At 45.0% G+C, this 27,384-nt stretch overlaps 1 protein-coding gene across 2 annotated transcripts in view; it reads right to left on the reverse strand.

Moving 5' to 3' along the window:
• Positions 1–27,384, reverse strand: part of EFNA3 (ephrin A3) — a 587,719-nt gene that overhangs the window by 109,057 nt on the left and 451,278 nt on the right. For both annotated transcript variants that reach the window (XM_069650154.1, XM_069650155.1), the window contains exon 2: positions 4,579–4,868. In XM_069650154.1, coding sequence (XP_069506255.1) covers positions 4,579–4,868 — 290 coding nt within the window. The remainder of the gene's footprint in view (positions 1–4,578; positions 4,869–27,384) is intronic.

Consider the following 27,384-nt stretch of genomic DNA (forward strand, 5'->3'; position numbering starts at 1 on the left):
TGCTGAAAATGTGTGATAAGGGGTGACTGAACATTATTTTCAGGGACTCTTTTGGTTCCTAGTCCACCCCCTTGCCTTTAGCACCACATTGGCAAGTTGTGTATGTTTGCTGGCTTTGTCTTCTTGCTGTTAATTCTGCACCATTATGCCTTCAGCCACCGTGTGCGCGTTATAAATTAAATAACAAAATGTGCAGAAAAAAATTGTGGCTTCCATTTCCCCAATCCTGTATGGACACCTACAATTGCCAGCACGCACAGTAATGTGAACATAGACATATCTCCTGGGTTTAACAACGATATCACGAATGAAAAAAGGAAACGTATCATGTGTTCAAATGCAAGCAGTTCTTGTTTCCCACATTTTTACGTACCACTCCCATTTATAAGCACACAACATTCAAACTTAAGGGCTAGCCAGAGACCATAGCAACTGCAAACTACCCACCTGCTGCTGTATCTGCAGACATCTAACAATCAAGCAAATATCTTTAAATGAAAAACACTCACAAAAAGAAACTGGAACCAAACTCTTCTGAATGTTAAAGTTAGTCTCTGAGAACTGTGATTAGCCTATACTGTGGGAGTAGTGTTGCATGGCAGCACATGGGCGTTTGGTTCAATGCAAAAGGAGTTTTGTGCAGGTGGAAATATAACAAGTAAAGTGCTGGTCTGACAAGAGCGAAGCCTGCACTTTGCAAGTTCAAATCCCACAAAGGGTAGACTTAGCCTTTCATTGTTCCGAGGTCGACAATTTGCAGAATACTGGTTAATACAAAGCTTAGAAAACATCCTGCATGAAGTGCTATACAGGAACAAACATTGTTACACAGCACAACTGTCATTGGGAGAACTTGATCTTCTGATGGGCGAAAATCTCTGCTATTTAGGGGTTACAATTTTAAATTCAATCCAAGGCAAATAATGCTAAATACACAGAGGATATGAAAGCAGAAATGAAAACAAGGCAGCACAACAGGCATCTCGTGTTACAGGTACACATATCTCTTTGATTGTTGTATTTGTTCCCATCATTACATGCAATTCTATTCAATCAGATATGGCATGGTATAAGCGGGAAGGGTAAGGAAACGCCAGTGTCTAGGAAAATCGTTGTGTTTTGCTAAGGGATATAGGAAACATTGCGTTGCTGCCATAAGGTTACCAGGCGACTGTCATTGGGCACACCATGTCAGGTCTGGGCTTTCATTAATTGCATTCTGCCCAAGACTGGAACACAATGTCCTGGGTGACATGGAGTCATCTGGCAACTTTACACTTCCAGGCATCCTGACGAACTCTCTGAGCGTGCCTAATGCAGAACTGGCTTTTAATATACATCTTGAGATTTTGCCTTTTGTGAGTAGGTTTTAAGATAATCCAATCTAGCAATATCATTTTGAGAGATGCTAGAGTCAAAGGAGGCGTCAGTCCTGCCAGACATATAACCTGTGAAATGCAGGTTGTACACAGGTCTCAGAAGCGAGCAATTAACTCGGGTTACTATTTAACCACAACACAGAGATCGGACACAGCAAACGTAGTAACACACTAGGTACCCATGGATGCACACAATGGGATATCCTCTGGTTAGGAAAAAGTAACAGGATTTAACCAGCATTCTGGGCCCAGTGATGGGTTCCATTCTCAGGACACGAGTCCAACTAGGAACTAGGACACTAGGCTCAGCAAACTCCTACTCCATTTGTGCCAATTTTCTCAAATTTAGTTTTCAGCATGGCATTGGATTGGAGGATACAATAAGCGCAAGAGAAGATAGCTAGTGGGGGAGAGGAAGGTTCAAAGCCAGTGCTGTTAATTCATGCAGGCCGGAAGTAGTGGCGACCTGTGTGGCGGTATGTTTCGTCATTGTGACACTTGGGTGTGTTTGAGTCTGTGTGAGATGAGAGCATTAGTTATCTGGAAGGGAGAACCCAGGATCGATTAGCTGACAGTAAAGTAAAGACGACACCGAAATGTGTGTGTGATTAGTTGTGGCGCCGCATAACCAGTTCAGTTTTGGTTGGGTTTAGTTTTAGTAGATTCATCATCATCATCCATGAGTTAGTAAGAGGCAAGTGCCCCGGGACGGTTGATCTGGGCTAGGGTTTGGCTATGTTTGTAGAAGGTCACGTATCATCCACATAGTCGTAGCATGTGAGGCCCGAGTTCCTGACAATTTCCAAAAAGCATGCAGCAGGATGTTAATCTTAAGAAGTTCTTGGAATAAGAAAGGAAACTCTCGCAACACCCCTTGTTCCACACATAAGCCACCAATATGCAGAAGACATGCAGCTACACCTTAAGGTATTCTCCATCAAAGGCATCCACAGGCTCATGGACTGCTTCAGATTGATCTAGTCCTGGATGTCCAGTGCTTACCCGAAGCTCAGCCCATCCAAGACCACATTTCTACCGCTGACCAAAAACACAGAACACCCAGACATTTAGACCAGAGACTGATACGAACCTCAAGGGTTTCATACCCCGGCTGACCATCTGCAACGAGCACATTGGGCTCTACATCAACAGATACCTCTTCAAGGAGTACATAGCAAGGAAGACACAAACTGCTTGGTACCAACATTTGCTCCTGTGAAAACGTTAAGCGCTTCATCCCAGTAAACCACTTCAAATCTGCTGTCCAAGCCCTGGTCCTCTCCACCAGGACAGTGGCAATGCCATTCTAGAAGGCTTTTCAGCGACCACCCTGGCATGAATACGATGTGTCCTTCACGCTGCAGCATGATCCATAAAAGACTCCATAAATTTGACATTACCCAACCCTCATTGTACTGCGCTGGTTCCTGCTGCCAGCACACATCACCTTCAAATCCTGCTGTATAATCTACAAGATAGTCGCCCTCAAGTCCCCGAGCTACCTCACAGAAACCCTGCATCCATGGAGGCCTGCAACCCACCAGACGTAAAGACATGTGCAGACTTGAACTCTGTGGTTCAGAATTGAAAGAACCAAAAGACAGGCCTGTTCCATCCATGACCCCAGACTCCGGAACCTCCTCCCGATGAACGCGAGACTCGCCCCTTTGCTTCTACATGTCAGAAAGGAACTTAAGGCCGCCCTCTTCAATGAGTGGCTCCTCTCCAATACCCAGTTCCACACACACACAAACACCATCTAACCCCCGTGTTTCATCCCCTGGCTCCTCAGACCTTTTGCTGCAAATCGCAGGCCCTTCCGGTCACCCGTTAGCTCCCCCCCCTCCCTTTAACTCTGCTTTCCTCACTGTGTTCGTACCCCTATGATTGTAAAGCGGTACATTGCTTCTTGATGGTATGTCCGCCCTCGATAAATACCCTTATGTTAATAATTCTTGAGGTACTCCACAGGAGATATTGCAGGGCTGACGCCTGATGTTGGCTATCTACGAGTCTCTGTCTGGTCAGAGAGAAAGGATATGATCCAACATCTCATGAATCTTCTAGTCCGATGCCCATTAGTCTTTTTAGTAGAACCTGCGGCTGATAGCCCTGAAAGCCACAGAAATAGCCAGAAGTGTACTTTTTACACTTACGGCTGCATTGTTTTCTTTAGTGTGTCTCATATGGAGAGTGTCGATTCATTCTATAGGTCCGAAGCTGCAGGGATTCGTGCATGGTGCTGGTTCCCAGTTGGCCCCAGAACTGCTGGTATACGAATATGGAGGATTTCAGCTGTGATGGGTGTGCTGCAGATGGGGCTATTCAGGCAAAGGAGGTGGGTGCACAAGAAGAAAGTGACAAAGACACTGAGATCGTATACACGCATTTGTCAACGAAGAGCAGGACATTCTGTGAATAACGTCATCAGTTAAAAGAGGACACCAAGAAACCCCTAAAAACAAAAGATTGATACACAAAAGACAACTTGCACACCTAGTGAGAAAGAAGAGGGCCTGAAGAAATCTGCAAAATTACCAGGTATAGGGGAGCTGAATGTTTCAATTTGTATCATGCATTGGGAAAATATTCTTTAAGTGATGGTGAACAGTCCCATAAAGATGCGATGCCCCGCCAAACTCAGCAAATCGCGAGATGGGATCCGATCTTCTCCACACCCCATCGCCAAGGACCCCCTGCGCATGCTTATGCCTTCACCCTGCAAAACATTCAGAGCCACGGAAATCAACACAAAAGGCACTAATTAACTATCAGTTCCTGGCAGCTAAATTGTTATCGCTGCCAATCCAGTGGACTGAATGATTGTAAAGGTTGTGGGGCAAAAGAAGAATAAACACAGCTGTTCACCAACAGCAGAGGGCCGAAACCGATGAATATCTTCTGTTTTTTTTTTCTTGTTTTAGTTTTAGATTTTTTGGTAATGTGACAGGGTTAACAAAAGAGCTTAGTTAAAATTCACAGCTGTAAAACGAATGAAGAGTGTCACAGTGGCCCAAACTGGACCTAAATTTGCTGCCATACATGCCTGAATGTGAAGCCAAAATTTGAAGAAAATCAGCCATTTTGAGGAGCAGTGGGGAGCTTCCCTTAAGGCCCCACCTGAACCCCCCCACCCCCAGCCCAAACAGCCTTTACAGTGGACTGGCAGGATGTCGGTGGGTCTAGCAATGCTACTTACATATGTAGTAGTATTCGTGCCCTGCGTAGAACTCGTAGCCCAGCGAGAAGGCGCTGTACCGCTGGAACTTCTCAGAGAACTTGATGGGGCTGTGTGGCGCATGCGGCCGGTTGCACTCCCAGCGCTTGAAGCCCTGGCTGGTGTTGCAGGTCCGGTAGCCCTCATAGTTCACCATGTAGAGTATGTACTGCTCCATCTTGTGCTCTGGGATGGACTCGTTGTAGTGTGGGCAGTATATGTCCAGATAGTCATTTACATTCACCTGGACGGTGTAGCCCTCCCGCCGCAAGCTGAAAAACAAGTCGAGAGGGGCAGAGAGTCAGAGAAGCGAAGCACACAAGGCCACACTGAAAACCTACATTTGAGGAGACTGCGCTTCAACGTGCAATGGAATTATGATAACTGAACATGGCCAAGCAAGCAAACATACAGTGCAACAAGTACTCGTAGGCATATTTAGCAGACAGTCCCAGAGTCAGCGTCCCTGAGGGTGAAGGCCCAAGTTGCACAGCCGAGTGCCAAAAAGGCCTTGAAGGAGAGCCAAGGGCTGTTACCACCAGGTACGGCCAAAGGATTTTCGCCATTAGCACACCCAGATAATGTCTGGGGTGCTATTTGTTTTGTTTTCTTTTTACAAATGTGGAAAGCATGAGGCAGACATGCACAATGGTTACCACTGGTGCTGGTAAGGGGAGATTGGAAACTCACTTTAATTTCCATGGGCAGACCAGAGCCGCAAAGGAGACAAAGACCCAAGAGTGTTGCAAAACAGTTTTATTTTTCGATGACGGGAGCTTGGGGGGGTGGGCTAGGGCGGCAAGGTATGCAGCGTGGAGTAAAAACGGCAGGAGGAGGTAGAGGGTGAGCTAGAGTCACCAGAGCAGGCAACAGCTTGCTTGAAAGGAGGGCCTTTCTATACATTCCAACACGCCCCTTGCCATTCTGGAGATGCTAGCCCAATCCTAGCTTTAAATTCCTGGGATTATAATTGGGAAGTCTGTGACTACAAGTGCTAGAATGCTAAATTAAAACCAGGACTGGACTAGCATCTCCTGAATGGAATGGTGCATGTATGCTTTTGCAGGAGGGTACGACCCACCCTCTAAACTGCATGAGCTGCTCCAAGTTGCTAACTGACATGTATACTGTTTTTTTCTCCATAAAGTTATGAGAAATAACTACATGAACGAATAAGAAATTAATTTCTGAAAATGGTACTTTTCGTAAATAAGACAGCCTGGGGAAAACAAAGGCAATTGCAATAATGTTGGGAGCAACACACTATTTAACTTGGAACTGATACAAAACTGTGGCCTCTCGGGCATCACACCCATGAACACTTACACTTTATTCAGTGATGTCAAGGTTTACGCAGTAGCCAGCGCTACACGTAATACGTGTTACAAAGGCGCTGTCGTTATGAACCCCAAAGGATTGGAGGGGCTCGCTGTCATTTCAACCTCTATGGTTAAAGATAGACACACTGACACTTCTGCAGCTTTGACATTAACCCAATAAGCCCGCTTTCCCATTATCAACGCAGTTACATTTAAAGCGAACACCTAACACTGGAACCTTGAAGAATGTATTTTGTTTGGCGACTGTGTGCTGCAAGGTAAAGCTCTACAGTGGAATCCAAACTGCCTGCCTAGCGATTCCAACCTAACACCAAATGAAATGGTACAATAGCATCACCTCGTGGCAGAAACGAAAATAAGAATACGAAAAACATAGCTTCAGTGTCACCAAGTTAAGGCAATCTTCCGAAACAGCTATACAGGACAAGTATCCTCACGCTGGGTCATTATCCGAACACACAGAAAGACCCTCCATTACAAAAAACACGTACACAATCTCCTACACACAACTGCATTTTTATGCTGGGCGGTTTCTACACAATGTAGCACCAAGGCGAAACACAGGAAAGCACCCCAACATCAAACACCCAGCCCGAACATTGCAACAAGCAGTGTTAACATAAGCTGGCTTCCTTAATTTATGGGCTCTTTAAAGTATTAAGTCGCCAGCTAAGTAGACCCCCATTGCAAAAAAGATCCTTTCTAGGATTGATTACTGCAGCTCACTCTTTGCAGGATCTAATACTAGAAACATCAGTAAACTCCAAATCGTACAAAACAACGCTATCAGAGCAGCTCTGAATATACCTCAAGACAAACACACATCAACCAGACGACTCATTCACTGGCTTCCAGTTCAAGCCAGAATTACATTTAAAATCCCCTCTATCACCCACAAATGTCTCACAAACACTGCACCAGCATACCTCTGCAATCAAATTACCAAAACTTAATTTAACAGACCTACACGGTCCTCCTTCTCTAACCTTATCGTTACACAGAGATTCAAGAGACAGAAGGCTGGCGGTTCCAGATTCCCGGTGGTAGCGGCTAAACTGTGGAACTCTCTGCCATTATCACTGAGAAATGACATCCTTGTGGTAATTCAGAAAAAGCCTAAAAACTATGCTCTTCAATCTAGATTCCCAGCAATATCCACTTTGTCCAGTTTAAAAAGTCTATATCGAACATTAGTGCCAACCTGCATAAATAACATCTTGTAAACTTAACAAATTAGAGCCCGGCAATTTTATGTAACACATGCTATGCCCAATATGAATAGATGTGCTGTACTTGTTGAAGATGAATCATTGGAGCTTTATAATTCTATGTAACGTATGCTTTGCCTGATATGTATACTTCGATGATGTAAATACATGATGTGCTGCACCTGTATACAATGATTCACCACAATGTAGCCTATCTCTTAGGCTCAAGCGCCTAGATACCTCTGGGTTATGTGCGCTATATACATGTTTAAATAGTCATCTCATGTACGTGTTAACTGCCTAAACCGCATTCTCCAAGAGCAGCTGCTGTGCAATCTTTTTGATCATTTTGCTCTCAATTGAAAGTGGAGCTAGAGACAAAAGCCTCTCCTCAGCCAATAGACGCACATCTTTTATTCAGTTCCAATTTATTGAAACACCTCAGCAATCAGCAACAGCACCTGTTACCAAGATCCGCAGGTGCGGGAACACTTGTATTTGAAGAATACATACATTGCAATGAAGACAAGACTTTCACTATCCATAAGACGAACATTTTGGCTTTGCACTTTCTACACAATAGTCTAGTGAACCATGACTGAGGCTTTTAAAAAAAGAAATGTAATAGCGTGCACTTCAAACTGAGTCAATTCTAGGGACTTGCAATTCAGGCAGCTGAGGCAATTAAATGATTTGTCCAGTATCAAAGACTAATTGGTGAAGCCAGCATTTGAGCGCATTCTGAAATTTAGTTACTTGAAGGCATAACTTCCCAGCACCAGTTGGCACAGAAGTGTTAATGAAAACCTAAATAAATCTTCAGGTTTTACAACGGTAGTAAGGGAACATAAAATACACAGCTGAAGAAAATGCATGATACAATCACACGCTTGCAGTCATTGTTTCAAAATGTATACAGATTTTTACACACCTCTCATTTCTAATCACCCAGCATTTGCACGTCTTAAAGGATATCCCTAATAGTAATTCCTAATTTCCCACTCAGTTCTGTGTCTGCCGCCATTTGCCACTAACCACTTCATTCGGATCAAAGCAGGATCGCTGTAATGCCTCACAAACGTAAATCTGGACTGGGAAAATCTTTCACAGTCATTACAGCAGGTATCTGGAACAATCTGCCAGCCCACATAAGGAAAGAACCCAACTACTTACGCTTTCGTAAGTTAGTGAAAACGTATCTCTTTAATTGACCTCGCCACCCTTGACCCACTAAACCTTTGATTTCTAGGAACTGTCTCGTCCCATTTCTGTTGGTCTTCGTGTCCATGTTTTTGCGCCCCAAAACGTGCGAGTTACTGGCACATTACAAATAAATAAATAAATGCTTTAAAAGCTATCCTGCAAACTGGAACCCATTATAAACAGAAAAGAATAGTTGCCATAGTAACTTCTGCACTTCTAGTCCATAGCCCCCGCTCCTGCTTACTTTTGAGAACATTCCATCTGTATGGACCAGAGTGACGTTTGCAGCACAAACATTTTTCAGTCCTCTTGAATTATGTGAAGCCACGTGCACGCACTGTCTCCACCCACCAACCCAAGCCCCGCCCCAGGCTACGCCCCTCGATCCTTTTCCATCTGCCTAGATTGGTATCCGATAGGATGGTTGTGTTTTAAGAGGGTAAGGTGAGTAGGTGTGTGGAAAAAAGGGAACTATTGACTAGGAGTACAGTAGTCGGTACAGTGTGCCATGTTATTACTCCTATACCCAGTCCCCTTTTCCACCACACCTTTGTGATATTCCAAAGCATTTTATTTTAGGATCATCCTCCATGAGAGTCTAACTTAACTCAGCACGTTCTTAAGGACCACTTGGCCAAACTGAGCTGTTTCGGAGAAGTCGTCTAGACAGTGGTATTTGCGAAATTCAAATGGGGGGGTTCAAATTGCTGCCTTACCAATGACAACCCAAGGGAGGGAGGATCGAGAACCTGGACAGAGTAGCGGTCCATTATTCAGCACCTTGTGATTGAAGCCCTACAAGCAGCAAGATAAAACCTCAGAGCCTTTCTCACAGCTAGCAGAGGAGCCTTTCTGGATTTGAGAAAAGGATTAGGGAGGAAAAACAGGAGGGTGAATACCCATTTTAAATGAAAGTCTGACAATCTGTGGGATAAATGACGAATAAGTCTAGAGGACCACTATCTCTGTGGCACACAGTAAAGGGCTAAGGGGCCTCGAAAATAAATTTACGCAGTAGAATATATGTTGTGGCCATAGGTTTCAAGGGTCTATAGCATGTCGCTGTTAGGACCAGATTAAGGTCCCAATGAGGATGGTGGGCTTTCCTTGGGGGTGGGGGATCAAACAACAAATCAAAGTGGAACTTTGTCACTGGGTTGGAGATTGAAAATAGCTTCGAAGTTAAGATAAGCCCCTAAAACAGACAGACTCCATCTGAAGCCCCAAGATGAGATCTGAAGGACAGCACATCACCCAAGGAGTTAATGTTTGTTCTTAAGAGACACCAGTCACCAAGTACAGAACCTGTACCACTTGCTCTCTCACAGTGGGAGTGTGGCATCATTCCTTGCCAATTGAATGATGCACGGATTGTCATCTGATAAGCCAAGATTTCCCAAGGCCAGCTGCTCAGGAACCCGGATAATGAGGACATTGTTGAGATGAGGGAGTGCAAGATTCACCCACCCATCATAGGCAGACTGTGCGATCATGCCGGAAAAGTAACAAGTTCACAAGGCTAGCATACAAAATAAATCTGGCCAGTCCACACAGGCTTGTCTGAATCGGCAGACAATCCCTCAGCCACTGGAATTTATTTTTAGAGGGTGAAGCATCTAGGTGTACATACTCGCCCACGGAATGCCTAGCATGCTCCAGAAAGCACCACACTTGGCACTGCCAGGATCAGTAGAGAGGACATTTCCTGTTCAGACAAGTGGCAAATAGGCACTGATCTGGTGAACTCCAGAAGGAGAATAAGTCCTGTAACACCTCCAGATGCATTTCCCCATTTATGTTTTGTAGGCACCATGTGGCACATGGTGTCCATCTCTTTGCCCTCCAGTCACCGGAGATTAATGGCTTGCCCCACTCCTCACTGATCAACCACTCACTCCCCCATTGTCAAAGCCAGTTGAATTATAGGAGCACGCCTTAGCGTAGAGGGGTTTGTCACAATACTTCCCAGATGACAAGGCTCTAAATTGGCAAGGCGCTGCCAATCCCCCGCCCGACCCTCAACACACACCGCGTTTGTCTGTCTAGGTCCACCACACCAAAACTAGGGTGGATTCCCTCTGACAATGTTAGAACTGTGGTTTAGATATCCCAAGCCAGTGTCATCAAGGCTTTCACGCATGCCAAGGGAACTGCTAGGATGCATGAGGCCCAGAAACCTCTGATCACCAAGTTATCCTCGAACTCGGGCCAAGAAAAGCAAAACGATGGAAACCATGTCCCTGATTCGGTCAGTGTTCCAGCAAAAGACAATGAAAATCCGGTCTTGTGAAACCAAGGATAACTTCCCAGGTCCTCCACACACCTAGGTCGAAAAGGACCACTTGTTACAAATGGGTCACTAGCAACCAGTCATCCTGGTAAGGGTACACGTGGACTGAGAGGCACAAGGAAGCCTGCAACTGCTGCCATCCTTTTGGTGTAATGCGGCACAGAGCTCAGGCCGCTCAGGAGAATCTCATTGAAAATAGTGCCAGCCCACCAACAAAAACAAAAAACGCAGTAAGAATGTGTTCAGACTATATGGGAACAGGCAGATATGCGCCCTTCAGATTCACTGAACAAATACAGTGTCCTTGCTGAAGGGCAGACTGGATTTTCAATGGATTGCGCACCTTGAACTTTTCTTTGGGGAAAAGTAGGATGAAACCTGAAGGGGCGATGGTGCATAGGCCAGCCAGGGTGAACTGGCACAGTGAAAAAGGTGAAAATAGTAGGCTAACCACGCCCGACCCCACCCCCATGAGCCCCCCCCCCCCGCCGAGAGGTGGGCAGAACGTGTAGCCCGCTTATAAAGCAACTTCTCAATGTCTTCTGCCAGTCACTGATCTAGAGTGGGTCACAGCAGGGGGGAGGGCCAAGGAAAATGCCCATTTTACCACTCAAAGTATGCCAGGGTCTGAAGTCATGATCCTCCACGCTCCAATGTGGAGGATCAGCATTGGGTGAAAACGTACCTTGTGGCAGTGTGCTGCCACACCGCTCGATGAAAGGCTGGAGGAACCATCGGACTCCCTGGACCTACAATACTAGAATCCCCAGAAAACTGAAAAGAAGCAAGAACAAACGTCTTGCCATCTATTGAAGATATGTCCAATGGGGAAGTTGCTCAAAAAACCAACAAGGACTTGGCTGTGTCTGATATACTGCCCTTTTTGTGAAGTTCCTCATCAATCGGGTTGTGAAAGAAGTGCACTTTATCGAAAGGAAGGTTGAGAACCTCCTCTTGCAACTCCTAAATGAACTTGCTGGCATGGAACTGCACTTGTCTGAACATTTCAGCTCCTATGGTGACACCACTGGCTGCAAAGTCAATAGGGTGAGCCACGGATTCCAGCAGGTCCTGTGCGATAAGCTTGGCATCTGCCCAGCCTATTCTGAACTGGTCAATTTGCATAAATGTTTCATATTGTGCTAGCCTCTCACCATAATGTATGGTTTGAGGGCCAGCAGCGCTTCAGCATTAGCCTGTCTAAGCTGAAGAGCCCAGTTGACAAATCCTCTTGCCCACTGTGTCAAGGGCAATATTCTTCTTGCTTAAGCCTTGGGCAGCTGAAGAGGAGGATGAGGGTCTACAGTACAGAGTAGCACAGCCATGACCAAGGCAGCTGGTTGGAGGCCATGTGTTAATGTTTACACATCCCGATCTGAGAGGGGATAACTAACATCAATTTCCCCGTTTGTAGCCTGATCCGAATCAGGCCTGGTCTAGATTTTCCTCACTTATGCAAGCACATGTTTCCAAAGGGCTATGCCTTATGTTACGGAAGCCCTAAGTGGGAGAGCGCCTGGCCAGCAGGCCCAACAGTCTGAGATGCTTCCAGAAGTGGAATGATCAAGAACGCCATCAAACCGAACAGCCATTCATGAAACAATCTAGTGGAAAAGCAGATGTAGTCTCCTTCACGAGGGGACTCCACGCCTTCAACAGGCAGCAGCTAATCCTCACCCTAAGGTGGAAGAGGAGGCAGAGGGCACTCTGCAGAATGCAGGCAGAACACCTCCTCTCCCCCACCCCACAACAGGAGCCTCTGAAGACGTAACCGGAAGAGCCAGTGGAATGACTGGTAATTGAGGCTCTGGAGATGGAATACATTTCCTTATGAGATCCTTAAATATGCTTTCATTGACCATCAATGCATCCGGTTTTGAAAGTGTGCACAGCAAGTATCCTCTGCCGCTTGGTTTGAATGAGGAGGTTGTGATGAACTGGGCTGCTGCGGGAGAGGATTATGCAGGCAGAGAAAAAGTCAATGGAAGGGACACCCTGGTCAGTGTTGACCACGTCACTCCTGGGGTAAAGAGCTCCCCAGACTCCTCAAAGCACTAGGTGTGGCCGAGGCCTACTTTGTGAGATGCATGGGGTGGGGGGAAGGAGCATTTCAAATGACCCCCAACATGAAGGCTGCAGATCATTTTGAGAGCCTTGGCAGTGTTAGCACCTCGAGTGACCTACAGTGTCAAGATTAGTGCCACGAAGGGGGACCTCTGGTGATTCCCCGGTGTTGCTAGGTCCACTGGGGTACTATGCAGAGGTGGTGACCCATCCCCAAACATTCAAGATCGAGCGTGCGAGCGCCAGACTGCCAAGTATGTATTTTTTAAAGGTGTTTATGTACAGGAAGGAACGATGCTCTTATGATCACAAAATAAAGTACAATAGATATTAAATCAGATGTGATGAGAAGCAGTGAGTTTCTTACAATGGAGTTCTAGTGACATTCTGACCAGGTTGTGGAGAGGATTAAATGGTACAGTTACCAGGGACAATACATGGGAGGACTTGCATAAATGAAGGACAATCAACACTATACATATTTAAGTGCAGGTAGATGCTATGGCCAGCTGTTTCATAAATGTGACCATGATGGATAAAGTGCTAGAGTGGAGGCAGAGAAAACGAGGACGAGAGGCAGGTTGGAGGCAAGGAAAACATGTTAGGCAGATGAGAAGTAGTCTAATAGCTACAGGATATGCAGGGGGAAATGCCCTTTATACCTGTGAGAAACCCTCAGGTTTTCTCCCTAGTAGATCTTGGGAAATCCTTATTCAGGTGGCCAGGGGAGGGCTGGCGCTTTCAGATCCCAACTCTGGGGTTGGGCGAGGGAGGATCACCTGGATAGGGGAACCCAGGGTTATGCGTGGGGGAACGCCCCAGGGGAGATGCAGTATTTGGCCGAGGAAGAAGGAGAGACAAATAGTATCTGAGACCTGTATAGGCTATAAAACATCTGCCTCACCTCCTACCTCTTAAATCTCTTCTACTTCAATCCAATGACCCCTCTGTAAAGAAAGAAAATCCCCTAAGAGTTTAATCCTGCTTGCACCGAAGATTATCCATACCAGAATCCCTGTTTATCTGTTTACCCGATTACTCCTGGCCATTGCCCTTCGCATTCTTCCCCTCTCCCTGCCTATTTTCCGCATTCCCAACCTGACCAGACAAAACACTATGATTCCCACAATCCCCTTTGTGCATTTCCGAATTCCGGCTATAACCGTTTACCCCCCAAACCCTACCAATCCTGTCACTTTGATAGTCCTTTCTGAACGCACAGCGGAAAGTGACCGACAATTACAATTCCCACCATCCACTATGTTCTGTTCCTCATCCCGGTCATTCTCATCCATTTCTCTAACCTACGGGACGAGACAGTGAAGGATATTCCAAACCACTGCCTCCTTCCCCAATACTTTCCCACCACACAAAGGACAACAGACTAAAACCAGAGCCGTTTATCTGACATGTCCCAATACAAGGATCAGGCAAAGTCAGGCAATTGATCAGAATCACAGACACTTGACAGCCCTTTCCCTTCCCCATAGGAATAAAATGTGGAGTCAGAGAGAACAGTACGAGCAAGGAGAGCACGGCATACAGCACGACAAAATGGCTAAGCAGGTGCGGCAGTTCAAGTGAAGGAGAAAGGGGTCTGGAATGGAGAGGGTGGTGAGGAGAGGAGTGACCTTGCCCTTTTTGCCCCAGACCCATGGAACCTTCATGGAAGAGAGCCTAAGACCATGAACAATAGCACCGGTGTCTTGTAGCAGATGTGAATGGTACACGGGGCAAGCCTACGCTGATAAGCGGGAGCCAGGCAAGCTCCCTCGACCGTGGTACCTGCCTTGGCTGATGAACAAAAGCCAAGTGGTTCACCATAGCCAGTGAGTCGAGGGGAGAATCGATGAGAACCAGGCTGCGTTGAATGAAAAGTGCAAAGTGGCAAGTAGGAAGCAAGTTCAATAACCTGAGTAAAGAACTGTAACAAGTGTAAAGGGGAGGCCAGCGGCAGAGGGGAAACTGGCACCATGTGGGTGCTAAACTCGAGAGACAGTGGTCGACCCCCACCTGAAGGAACCTACAAGTACCAGAAGGGCTTAAGAGGGCCCGCGAAATAGGTAAAAGTGGTCATACAGAGGGTCAGGCAAAATCCTCGTACAAATCGAAAGACTGATCTACAAGCAATGTCAAAGAAAGTGACGTGAATCCTGAAAACATTGAATTGTGCAAAAAGAGAACATTAAAAGTAAAGAGGTGTCAGCACCCATAAGAGGGGGATCCAGGGTAGAAGCCACCATCCAAGTACTGACACTCAAGAGGTGTCCAAGCCCGACCGAGGGAGATCCAAAGGTGAAGCTATCATCCAAGAAAAGAACTGACATATAAATGAAGGAAAATGATACGTGGAGGGTCAGCGGCCAGCTAACATTTGGAAATGAAATGTTCATTTGTTAAAGGAACTTTTGTTTTGTTATTTTAACACGTCAGGTTCTCGAAGGCAAGAGACTTTCAAGTGAAACAAGACTTGATCGACAACCCTGATAGAGAAAAGCTTGAGAGCGTGTCCCGAGAACTGCCATTGAAACGGTCATCTTGTGCTGAAGAAGTCCAAGACTATACTGTGCTCCAAGCTCCCATCTTACCCAGTTTCCAAAATGTGAGGAAGAGAGCACCAGGATACCACATCCCGACATATTATTTGAGAACACCTTTTTTTTTTTAAATGGAGAACTATCCCACACCCCTTTTTGAATTGGTTGTGAGGTTTGGCAATGGGTGTCTTAGTATAGGCCCTTTTTATTTCGATACGCCACTAGGACTGCCTTATTTTTCATTTCATGGTCGACGCTCCCATCTTAGATATAGGTTTTGATTAGGCATTTTTACAACCTACATACAGCATTCATTGTTCAATAAATACCCTTGAACTGTGATCACTTGTGTCCGTCTTACTTGTTGACATCGTGAGTTCCTCACAACCTGGCATATTCAAAGGGGGACCGGATAATGAAAAGTCCAGGGACCAAGTGGAGAAAAAAGGAAACAAATGAAGGACTAAAAGCGTGGGAAGAAACCCTGGGTAGAGTCCCGTCCCAACTGCACAGAGAAAAGGACTGAGTGATGAAGCCTGGGTCATTTAATGTGCTGCAATAGGCACTCCAGTCTCATACTGTAGAATGGAATATCCCCAAATAGATCGAGGAAAGGGGACGGGACTGAAGAGTAATATTTGACAGACTCTGTGCTGCACACTATTTCTTTTTTCTTGAACTGCATCGGCCAATGATTTGGTAAAACCCTTAGCACTTCTTCATACCACGTAATCCCTACATCTGCCATCAATGCAAACATCCTTTTTGGCCTTATGTGAAAGTAACAAGAACTTCCTTTAACTTTGGGTGTCCACTTGGATAAGTAAAAGCCCACAAAACCTTAAAATTATAAAACACAATGCGTTATATGTGAATGTGCATTGATGTGTGCAGCTCTGCTGGCGCACCTCAGAGGTGTAGAAGGTACGAGAAGAGACACCAAGGTGCAACAAAACAAGTACTGTAAACCTGATCACAGGTTATAAAGTCAGATTTGCAAGAAAATAAAAGAACAAGTTACTCTCTTACCTGGTAACGTTCTTTCGATGGGATGGTCCGACGACGTATTCCACATCTATGACAGTAAGCAGCACAGCTGTGGTGATTACTGTCATAGATATGGAATATAGAGGACCCAATCCCCTCGAAATGTCATTTTAGTCCGGTGTTGGCTATCAGAGTACAAACGGAGGACACATTGCGACTGGTGTTGGCTATCAGAGTTCACTACCAAAAAGAACTTTTGAAAAAGTGCCCTCCAAATTAGAAGGTCTCAAAGCACTTACCCTGAAGTAACTATAACAAACACATCCAACAATGTTTATCCTTTGAATCTCCATCAGTTGAGAATTGAAATGACGTTTAATTTCGGATTCATTTGAACAGAGTTAAAATGTAGCTCAAATAGTTGTGCCAGGTGTCACTTTCATCATCCCGTGCAATCCCTACATCATGGGAGGGAGCCTGTGGGGGGTTAATTCAGCTTATGGTTAATATGATCATCTTATATTTGTACTTCAAGTACCGAGACACTGGCTGGATCAGGAGGATAAGCTGACTCCCAGCTGGTTAGAGATTAAAATTTCTGCCTCTGCTCCAAAGAAGGTCCTGATGGCAGGGGGACTTTGAACGCTGCAGCAAATGCTGGACTCAACTGCTCAAGATCCATGTTTCACTAAGTCTGCAGAAGCCTTACGGTGGTTGTGACAAACCAACTTCTGGGGTACCTGTGGTCCAGCGGTAAATATCTGATTCGAAACCATCAATCAGCCACACGCCTCTAAATCACCAGAACGGACCAGAACATATTGGAGAAACAAGCAAATTATAAACCTCCTTGTCCAATTTTGCTAACGTAGATGGTACAGCAGGCTTATGACCGTAAGGTCTTGGATCGTTTGTTAGTTGCAACACAGCAAAAATACAATTACCCAACGATAAAAGGAGTGTCCAATCAAGGTTGTATTAAAAATGTATATACATACTTTATTAATCACAACAGACAGTCTAGCACTACTACGAAATACAACCCACCTTGTAAAGGAATGCAGAGGAAAGACATTTTCAAAGAAGGAAAAGGGATGCACTCTGGATACTGACAGGAGGGTGGTCAATAGGATTAATACCCGCAACAGTTTATTAAGGTTTCTTGGCTTTAGCACAAAGTCTTAATATGTCACTACAGGTCTTCTGGGAAGGACAGGGGGACAGAACCACAATGCACCACGTGATGCAGGTGTTCTTGGTGCTCGACAGGGCTGAGTCGCATTCAGGGTGCTTTGTAGGCTTTTGTGACAGTTCAAGATGGGAGTCAGCTGCAGGTATTGGGCGGCAAGACGGTTCAGCAAGTGAAGCTGGACGAATGGCTCCAAGCTGGCCTGTACGGCAGCTGGGGGTCAGGAATGGTTGTTTTAGTGCTGATCAGAAGTTCTGAATCACTGGTCGAGATGTTTTGGATGTCTTTAAACAATGGCGGCTTGCCAACTGTCAGCATTGCTGTCGGTTGCGGATCGAGGAACTTGACTGGCTCGTAGGCGCTTGTTGAGGCAATTCACCCAGCTTCTTCAATGGGCTTGCATTTGTACTTTAAGGTGAACGGCCCAAAGTGCAGGAGTGTGTTGCACGCAGGTAACATGTCCGTGGATGTAGGTCCAGGGACCTTCTGGCACTCCCTATCCCGGAAGCTTGCTGCAGAGACTAGCAGGGCACGCTGTGTGCTGGCTGGGTACCAGTTCTGGAGAGGCTGGAGGTCCTCTGAGTTCTGTATCTCCCACTGTTTCCTGTGAGATGTTTAGAGGTGGTATTTTGCTTCCCTCTTTGGATATCGTGGCCTTCCTTCACTGACAGAAGATGTAAGGCAGACTGTACCTCCAGACAGGGTCGAGTTCTTCTTTGTCTATTCTTGTGACGTCTTCAGATCTCCCAAAAAAGCCAAGTCGGCCACAGTGATTAGTGTAGGCTAAGCCTACCTTAATGAACCAATCCTGGTGTCCCTTCTAACAAATCTTCTGTGTGTGCGAGGTCATAACCAGAGTGCTTTGCAAAAGGAAAGGTAAAGGGGTGAAAACAGGAACAAGGTGTGCCCAAGAACTAATATGGTGGAACCCTCGTCTCAACAGAAAGAGCTCTCGGCTCACTCCCTTGCGCTACCAAGTCTCACCCATCTTCCTATCTGTTGTGTTCCAAGAGTCTCTCTGGTTAATGGTGCTCCCTGTTAAAGTAGGCAGAGAAGATGCGGCGAGACCAGACTCTCTGGCTCCTGCAAAACACATTTTCATACATTATGAATGGGGTCCCCCCCACAGGCAGGGTGGCTTTCTGTAAGCAACATACCCAGACATGGCAGTTCTTTGCCATAGATATTTCCAGGTGGGAGCTGGCTTCAGATTGACAGTTGCATATGAAAGGTTGCTGCACTTCCTACCTCCTTTGTTATCTGCAGGCAGGTCCCATGTGGGCCTGTTTGAAGTACCCCCTGTTGATATGAAAATTGCTGCCATCAGTTGCAGGGCCCAACAAAAGAGCAGGGCAGATCCATGGAGCCTTTGTCAGTTAACCAGGCTGACCATGGCAGGGGGAACGTTGGTCCTCCACCTTCATGAGATGATATTGTGCACTCCTCAGCTGTCGCATTCCAACTAAATATGAAAGGGACGGCTGCGCCTGTAGTCTGTGGCCACGCCAGAGTACATGGGTCTATAATTTTGTTGTGGCATGAGCATAGGAAAATGTGTGTGGATTAGCCCCACACATTTTCCTGAGGTTGGTCTACCATCATTGCATTTTATTAAAAAAGCCCAGGCGAACGTATACCCTGCTGATGGACGAATTCCACAGTGGTCCACTTTAGCTCTAGTCTCCTCTACTAGAAGACACCTCCAGGTTAGACCCTCACACTAACAGGTGCCAATGTACCTCATAGGTCCAAAGTAAAGTGACCAACCCATATGGCACTCATTGGCAAGGATGGGCTAGTCTGCACATTTAGACTGTAGCACTGGCCAAGGAGGTTTCCTGCACACGAGTCTCGCAGTCCAGCACCCATGCCAAAACAAAACATACATTGGTTATTTGGCACCGAATAAACGCCTGCTCATATACAACAAACCAGAGTGTTTGCTATTAAAAGAACTGCAGGGTTTGAGGCATGGCCAGAGAAATAGGGGGCACACAATGAATAACCAGTGTCAGCTGGACCACATTCTTTTTGCTTGGGCTGAGAATTATTTCTACTGTAGGTGATGCGTGTAATAGTGGGCGTGTCCCACCTAGACTACACTGCACTACTATTGTTAAACTGTTGGTGTGCAAGAGGCCCGAGTTGATAAACAGAGCACACCTTTTTGAAAGTTCTCAAAAGGTGGTGGTCTAGATGCCCATGTGATAAAAATCCTTGCCAACCCAACGAAACGAGCCCTGTGCCCTTGGTGGGGGGTTCCGAGTTTTCTGGGGCAGGCCTTCTTGCTGCTGCCACAACACCAGCAGCAGCCCCCTCCCTGCTTACAACGTCCTCCAGTAGCACGGAAAAATGACCGAACACCAGGAACTTTAACAAAAACCAAAGCCTAGTGTCACCTTGAAAGTAAAAACACAAGGTGCTCGAATGTTGATGCTCTTGCTTATTCTAATTGCAAGCTGAATTATTTACAGCCGCAGGTCTGCCGCGGAGACGCGCTGAGCAATGCGCCGCGGCTTCAGCTCTTCTCCAGGTAGCTATTGGGCTGCACGGGCGCCTGCTGACAGCACAGTTATTAAAGGCGCTATTTCAGAAACGGCTGGCACGGCCAGAGCCGGCCAGGCACTGAATAAGGGTGTCGCCGAACCATAAACAAGGCCCGCAGACTGCAAAGCCAAGGCTGATATTCGGGATTTTTTATTAACATTATACCCTGCAGTTTTCAATCATTTAAATGATGTTTTCCAATTATCCTAGAGAGATGGCTCTGCGCATACATTTCTTTGGCGGGGAGTGGGCGGGAGGGAAGGGGGGTCGTGGGCATGACCGATTGTAGGCAGAGTTATTTTGCAGGCAGTGCGCTTAACAATTTTATTCCTCCATAAATTCAAGGCTTCATTACACCGTGACACATATTAACACCTTTAACAAGCTTCAGTTGATATTGTTCTTTGGTCTGGCCGCATTTTTATTTTTATGTGTGCACAGCTCAATTTCCTGCTTTAAAAAATGGGGAAATAAACAGAATTAACAAGTCCCCCTCTGCGCTGCTACCACCGCCTTACGCAAGCCAGACCCAAGAGCATCCAAGGTTCCCTGCACGAAGCTGGTGCACTCAACTAGTGAGGGACTCAAATCCTAAAGCCTCCAGCGGGGAACTGTCCTTGCAAGTCCCTCAGTACTTCAAATCCATAGGGGCAACCCTAGGGCCAGATAAATGTATCAATCTCACAACCAACTGCAGGCCGAAGGCAGGCCTACCTCAACCAAGCAAAACCACATGAGCAAAAGTGGCAAGTCATAGGCAGCCTTCCAGGTGGCATGCATGTACTGCAGTCAGTAAACACAAGCCAAAGATTCAAATGTAAGGGGAGGGGGGCTCCTTTTAGTTAACGCACCAAAACAGCCCAGGCTCTCCTCTTCTGCAGACTACACAACTGTAGACCCCAAAATCTTAGTAAAAACATACAAAATGGTCTTCCATCACAACTGCAGCCAGCTAACGAGGCACTATAATATTCCAGGCACAAGGTTCTGGGTGATGCATCCAATGGGTCCCCAGAATTCTGGATACACGACACCAGTAGATCCCCTTCTGGCCAACAAATCCAAAGGGGATCCCAAGGCCACTTTCACTAGTGGATTTAAACAAGAAAGGTCGGTATACCCCATCACTCATCGACACCCGGGGTACAAGTACAAACAACCACAACTATGGTGTCTTATGAGATATATACTCTACATTTACTCATTAAAAATGTTCTACTTAAGCCATCAATGGGAATGGTGCCAGCAGGGACCCAGAACAGATCAAATTTGAAACTAAATTCAATAGTATAAAATGTTAAAACAAAGCAAAAAGAAACCAGTATAATTCTTTTAAATCCCAGAGGATGGAAAAAGCCGAAACTGTAAAAATGTCAATCCATCTAATAAAAACAATCAAATGTGACGCAGTGCTATATAGACAAATGACGGGTGACTTCAAAGAGAAGGCACAGCAGAAAAGAAGACCCACAAATCCCATGCAAAAAAATGTGAAACACTAATTTAACTCAAATGCTCACAATGAACATCCACAATTCTCAGAAATAGTTCATCAAAATTCTCTATTCACGACAGGATACAGACAAGGGAAATTATTCTAGCAGATTGAGGTCATAAGTGTACACACAATCACCTATGTAAAAATCCTTTTATTTTTTTTAAAAATGGCAGTCATCGTGTACAAAACTGCAAGTTGGCAAGACCTTCCTCAAGAATAGTTTCGACTGAAAAAAAGATAAATCACACAAATAATCAGCAGTCTTCATCAGGACCCAGATGCATCGTTTAGCTCTTATTTTTTTTTTAGCTTTGGTCCTAAAATCTCCCACATAGATCTAGAATCCACAATTGGTGAACTGCACCCCTGTGCAGTCAGACACCTCAACCTCAAATTCAAATGGAGAGTGGTTTTGTGCCACACTTGGACTTACAGATTCCAAACTTGTTTTGCCATCCTTAATTTGTTTGCCAAAAGTATGTGCCACTGCTAGATAAAAGTCGCTTAAATTCCACTCGGCAACAGCAATGTGGTCATGCTCAACCTGGAGAAATGAAAGCTTGCCCATAAAGTCACCGCCGTCAATAGCTCTCCCAATAGAGCCGCTGTCTTTTCTGCTCTTCCTTCTCTTTGAAGTCATCCTTCTTTCGTATATATAGCACTGGGTCACAAGTAATTCTGTTTTTTATATTGCGAGATGGATTAAAATGTGTACAGTCTAGTTTTTCCATCCTCAGTGATTTAAAAGAATTATACTTTTTTCTTTTTGCTTTGATGTTTTAACATACATTTATACGATTATACAATTTAGATTCAGATACAAAAAATATATATTTCTCATTCATGTTCTTACTCTGTTCTGGGTCCCTGCTGGTGCCATTCCCATTGAAGGCTGAAGTGTTAATTTTTTTAATGAGTTAGGGTTTAGTATAAATCTCATGCAACACCAGACCTGTTGTAGTTGTGTTCACTCTCACAAATGGCCTGGGTAATACACCCCACTAGATGTGGCTTCCTGGATCTTATAGACACAAACACGTCAGAAGGAGGAACAGCACCATTCACATGATCCACAATGGCAGGTGACGGCATCATCCGAGGCAGCACCTGACTTTACCAATTGCCCCAATGATCAACCTTGAGCTATATCTGATACTCAAAATCTTTCAAATACAATCGCTTGGAGGAGCAGATCTCTCAGAATTACTCCCTTTAATTACTGCAAAATGAGTTCCAGCGGCCTGCCTGAGAAAATGTCTACAAAATGCAAGGGCAAAATTGGATAGCTTGATTGAACTTCAATTTAAAAAACTAAAATAACTAAAACAAAGGGAGTCTGATAAGTGCTTGATGTGCAGTCAAGGAGTGACGGATAGGGGAGCTGGATAATTGTAGGAATTTGTCCATTACGTCTGGACTGGAACACTACTCTCCAGATGTGCAAACCAGGCGTCTGCAGCACTCCCTCCCCTTACTATCCCCACCAAGGGCTACCCTTTTACTTGGAACAAAAACTGGGCTCAAACGCCTTTGGTTCAGATAATAAAGAACCCCACATATGTCATCGAGCATTACATAACAGATTCCTAGTCCCCTAACTCCAAGTAGGGAGCCACTTTTGATTTAATTGACTGCAGAACATATGTTCCATCCACTGTGACTTGTTCACTGCCAAATTATAAAAAATGTATACACGTGTAATGTAATTTGACATTCGTATAGCACCTTTATCCCATTGGCATGGCCTCAAAGCGCTGTGGGTAAACACCCTCTGGGGACCGTAGTGCAAGGTTTCGGAAAATTGATCAGGAGAGTTTAGAATGCATGTGTGAATTTGGCCAAAGCGAAGTTGGGGAGGGTTGGCCAGGTCCCTACTAGCTATCCATATTGAGCTGGCAAGTGGATGGATGCTTTGAAGTTTACAAGAGAAAGTGCGAGAGTAGTAGACTCATGTGTCCAGCTAGCAGTATTCTAATGGCAGTGTGTTCTATGTGTTTTATGGTTGCAGATTTTGGCAAGTGGGTGAGCCTTGCCTTCAGCCATCAAACTTTTCTCAGTAAAGTGTCTTGTATGATTTATCAGCACCATGCACGAGCCTCAAGTTAGATTACCTTCCAAAATCCAAAACTTTTTTTTTTTTAAAGTCATCGTTTGAATAGATGCTTCGCCAATATGGCCAAAAACGATGTTCTGCCCCTCCCGGGAATACAGGTCAAGAAAAACGAACATTACATACAAACAAGTCCATAGAATGCCTTTTTCCTTGGTGGTTTGGGCAAACAGACCTCTCCCTTGGTACAGCTCTGTATGCCACGATGGGAATAAAGCTTGGTTTCAACTAAATGATTGGAAAAAGACAGCATCTCCAACGGGGCAAATGACAGCTAAACTCTTACCATATGTGCAGAGGATGAAAAAATAGGAGCAAAATCATTCACTTGGAGAATTACCAGACTGCATACCCATCTTCAGAAGCACGAAGAATGCTTTAAATGACAAATGCAGTGCTTCATGAAAGAGAAGTTAGAATACCTTATTTCTCTCTGAGAAAGGAGAGGTCTTCATTTGAAAGGATGAGGAACTACTTCCGGACAGGCGTAGACTGTAGAAGGTCCAGGCTTGATGGCATAAGGTTTATGCAAATGTTTTTACTCAGAAGGATAGAAGAGTTGAGGAACTTGAACAACCAGCTTATATGGGAGGCATTCAATAGGAAGACATGACTTCAGCTCACCCAATAGCTAAACTGCCATCACATTTACTCACCTGTCTGTTGACAGTGAAAGCTATTCCTGAAAAGCCCAGGTGCTGAAAAATTAAGAGGTTGCAGCCAAGATCTGAGTGGGACATGATAGGAGGCAGGAGGCTAGCCATTATCACTCCATATTGGTCATGCCAATTAGATGGAAAATTGTAAGATAAATGCATATATCATTATTGCCAAATTTCTAGAGCCCTTTGGAAGACAGTATAGATTGGAGCACTACCGTGATGCTCTGGAAGAACATAACAATGGCACCTCCTGTCACTCCAGACCTTGGAGGAACAAATTCATGTCTACTGATGCTGCAGTCTGCTTTTCTATCTCCTGATGAACACCTTGTTCTCAGACTGTACTTCAAGCATTTCTCCCAGGAGTCTAATGACACTTGCTAGCTGAACTTGCAAGAGCTTGCGGTTATTGAGGCTTAAACACATGGAAGACTATGTGGGTGTCTTTCTGCAGTGAAAATCCAGAGAAAGCTAAAACAATGTATCCAAGTGCAGATTGGTAAACCACAACACATTACTGTCTGAGAAATAAATGCAGCATTTTCACTGAAATTGCCACCCATCGAAAGGTGGTGCACTGGGACAATTCAGACCCACTTTTCAGAAGAAAAAAAAACAGATAAATAAGAGTGCATTTCATTAAAGAGTGAAAGAAACACTCCTGTACTTTCAGGACAAAAGCAAAGTGAACCCTGATCAGTAAAACACACATGTGAAAGAATCAAGGCTGATGCTAAAAAATGCAATATTCAAGTTCCTTTCAGCCAAGGACAAATGGTGAATCTCTGAGCAAACTTCACAAAGGAATCTCCTCTCTCCCCCCACTGAACGCCTGATTTGTGCATCCCAACTGTTTACAACTGCAATTAAATGTGGCCTGCTTGAAAGGTGTTAAAAACTAAGTGCCCCTCAGACATGAAGTCTCTGAAAGCTCATTTCTGTGCAGGGCAGAGGTGCAAGCAATCAAGGCTGAACTCTGAAGAAAATACAGGAAAATAGAAACTGTTCAGATGAAAAGGTGGTCCCCTTCAGATAAGAAGACAGGATGCCAGATATCTGCAGTGGGGCTCTCTGTTGGCCGGTGCATCCCAGATATTTATTATCTGCAGCCTAGACTTCTCCTAAACCAATCCTTGGAGAGGCTGGATTTAGGAGGAGAACGAAGGGTAACTGTCCAATCCTGGTTATGGGAATTCTTGCAGGGCACTGCCCAAAATTCATATCTTGATTGTGTCATCACTGATATATAAAGTGGATGAACTGTGAGCAGGAGAGTGCTGCTGAAAAGTACCGCTTGACAGCCACAAGGAAACACCAGAAGAGATTGCTGAGATTGTATCTGGGTGGAGCTGTCTATTGCTGGCGAGGCCTAAAAAAGGCTGTCTGGGCCCTACGGTGAAGAGATGGGGACCATCCTTGAGAGTGCCGTGACCAGATCCCTACCCCCTTCCTCAAAGAGGGTCCAACTTCAAAACAGAGGTTTTCAATGTAAGTAGAATTGAGACAATTGAAACCAAAGGTGGCAGAATCTGCTTGCCTTAAATACCTTCCCTTTTTAGTGGGTGGGCGGGGGGGGGGCAGGCAAAACTGTACATCCTTAGCCTATTTAACTAAAAATATGAATGCAATTATTCCTCTGGGCAGAACACCACAGGGTAATTTTTGTTAAAAATCAAAATGAACCAATCTCATTCCCAGTGTGCACTGAAAAATTTAGACTAATTTAATTGGGTAATTATATGGGTCCAATTTCCCCAACACAGACCTTTAAGTGAGGGGGTCTGAAAAACCACTAAATAACCCTGTGTTCATTTTAAAGCAAAAGTGTGGGTGAAATCATAATTGCCATATGCATTTGTACCAATCTATAAACCAAATAGCCCTTTAAGCACGCTGGAAAATCGAAATTGCACAGCACGGCACCAGTGTATAAGTTCTGAAGTGAAATCTGTAAAAAAGTATTGCGGTTTGTGTTTTTCTTAACCAACGTGTGTGATTTATTCATGCAACAAGAAATTTAATTGTGAGCCCCAAAGAAGGTGGTTTGTGTTTTAGTGCAATCTCGATTACCTATATTCCAAATAAATACAAATATATTCCCTATACCCGGCCTGGTTCTTGGCTTGCTGTGGGCACGGGGATGGGGTGCGGGGGGCTGTGCAACTCTATAAAGAGTCTTCGGTAAGGCCAGCACAAAAAAAAAAACATGCGAGTATCGCAGGGCTCCTTGACTGGTCGTGGGAAGGAACTCCCCAGGTTAAGGTTGGTCTCAATATAATGACAAGATGATAGAAAGTACCACAACCAGGGCATGCCAGGCTCAACTTTTGGAATAAGTAAAGGGCACATAAAGTTTGCTCTCCAAGTCAAAACATTAAGCCAGGCACAGCCATTCTTTGAATGGATGCTTTGTCAATATGGCTAGAGGCGATGCTCTGAGACTACATATATGCTATGTGCAGATACTCCGCAGAGAGATGGAGCTACACCTCGCTCATCTGTAGCCGGGCATGAAGAATTCAGGTCCTCGGGCGGCAACAGTTCCTTTGTTACAGACTTTCCTGAAAGGCACAGCCACTTCTGTGTCCAACATTCACTGCAAGTCTTCTCAAGAGGGGCTGTCCTTATTTGATTAAGATGCTCAGGCCATGAAGGCGTTTTTGCAATGAACCTGGGCCAAGTTTGCTGACAATTCATGTTCTTTGATCAGTACTTTTTGTAGACAGATGGAGACATGATTATCTTACATATTACCGCTGCCCTCTTATTTATGAGCCAGCTATGCCACACTATCCATGTCCTCCTTGAAACCCCGGCCTGAGAATGACCAAATCGATGGAGTTACTTAGACTTTCTGTGGAGAAGCCGGTTGTCCCTTCAACAGTGGTTTAAATAGGAAAAAAAGAAGTGCATGTACTCACCAATCTAGGCTTAATGTTTTTGTGCATGGTGTTACGAAAATTTGAATATCCATATAAAAGCAGGCCTTTTTTGTGTGCAAAACTAGAAGACATCATAGAAATAAATAAAGCGTTTAAAGTTTTTTTTTTTTTTAAATTATTGCTCGCTTTTATAGTCCATTAATAAAGGATTTGGTAGTTAATTGGAGCTGTGTATGGGCTTTCAGTGCAATCACTTTTTCCAAACACTTAC

The sequence above is a fragment of the Ambystoma mexicanum genome, chromosome 1p (assembly GCF_040938575.1).
Source record: "Ambystoma mexicanum isolate Mex_15411 chromosome 1p, UKY_AmexF1_1, whole genome shotgun sequence".
Classification (NCBI taxonomy): domain Eukaryota; kingdom Metazoa; phylum Chordata; class Amphibia; order Caudata; family Ambystomatidae; genus Ambystoma; species Ambystoma mexicanum.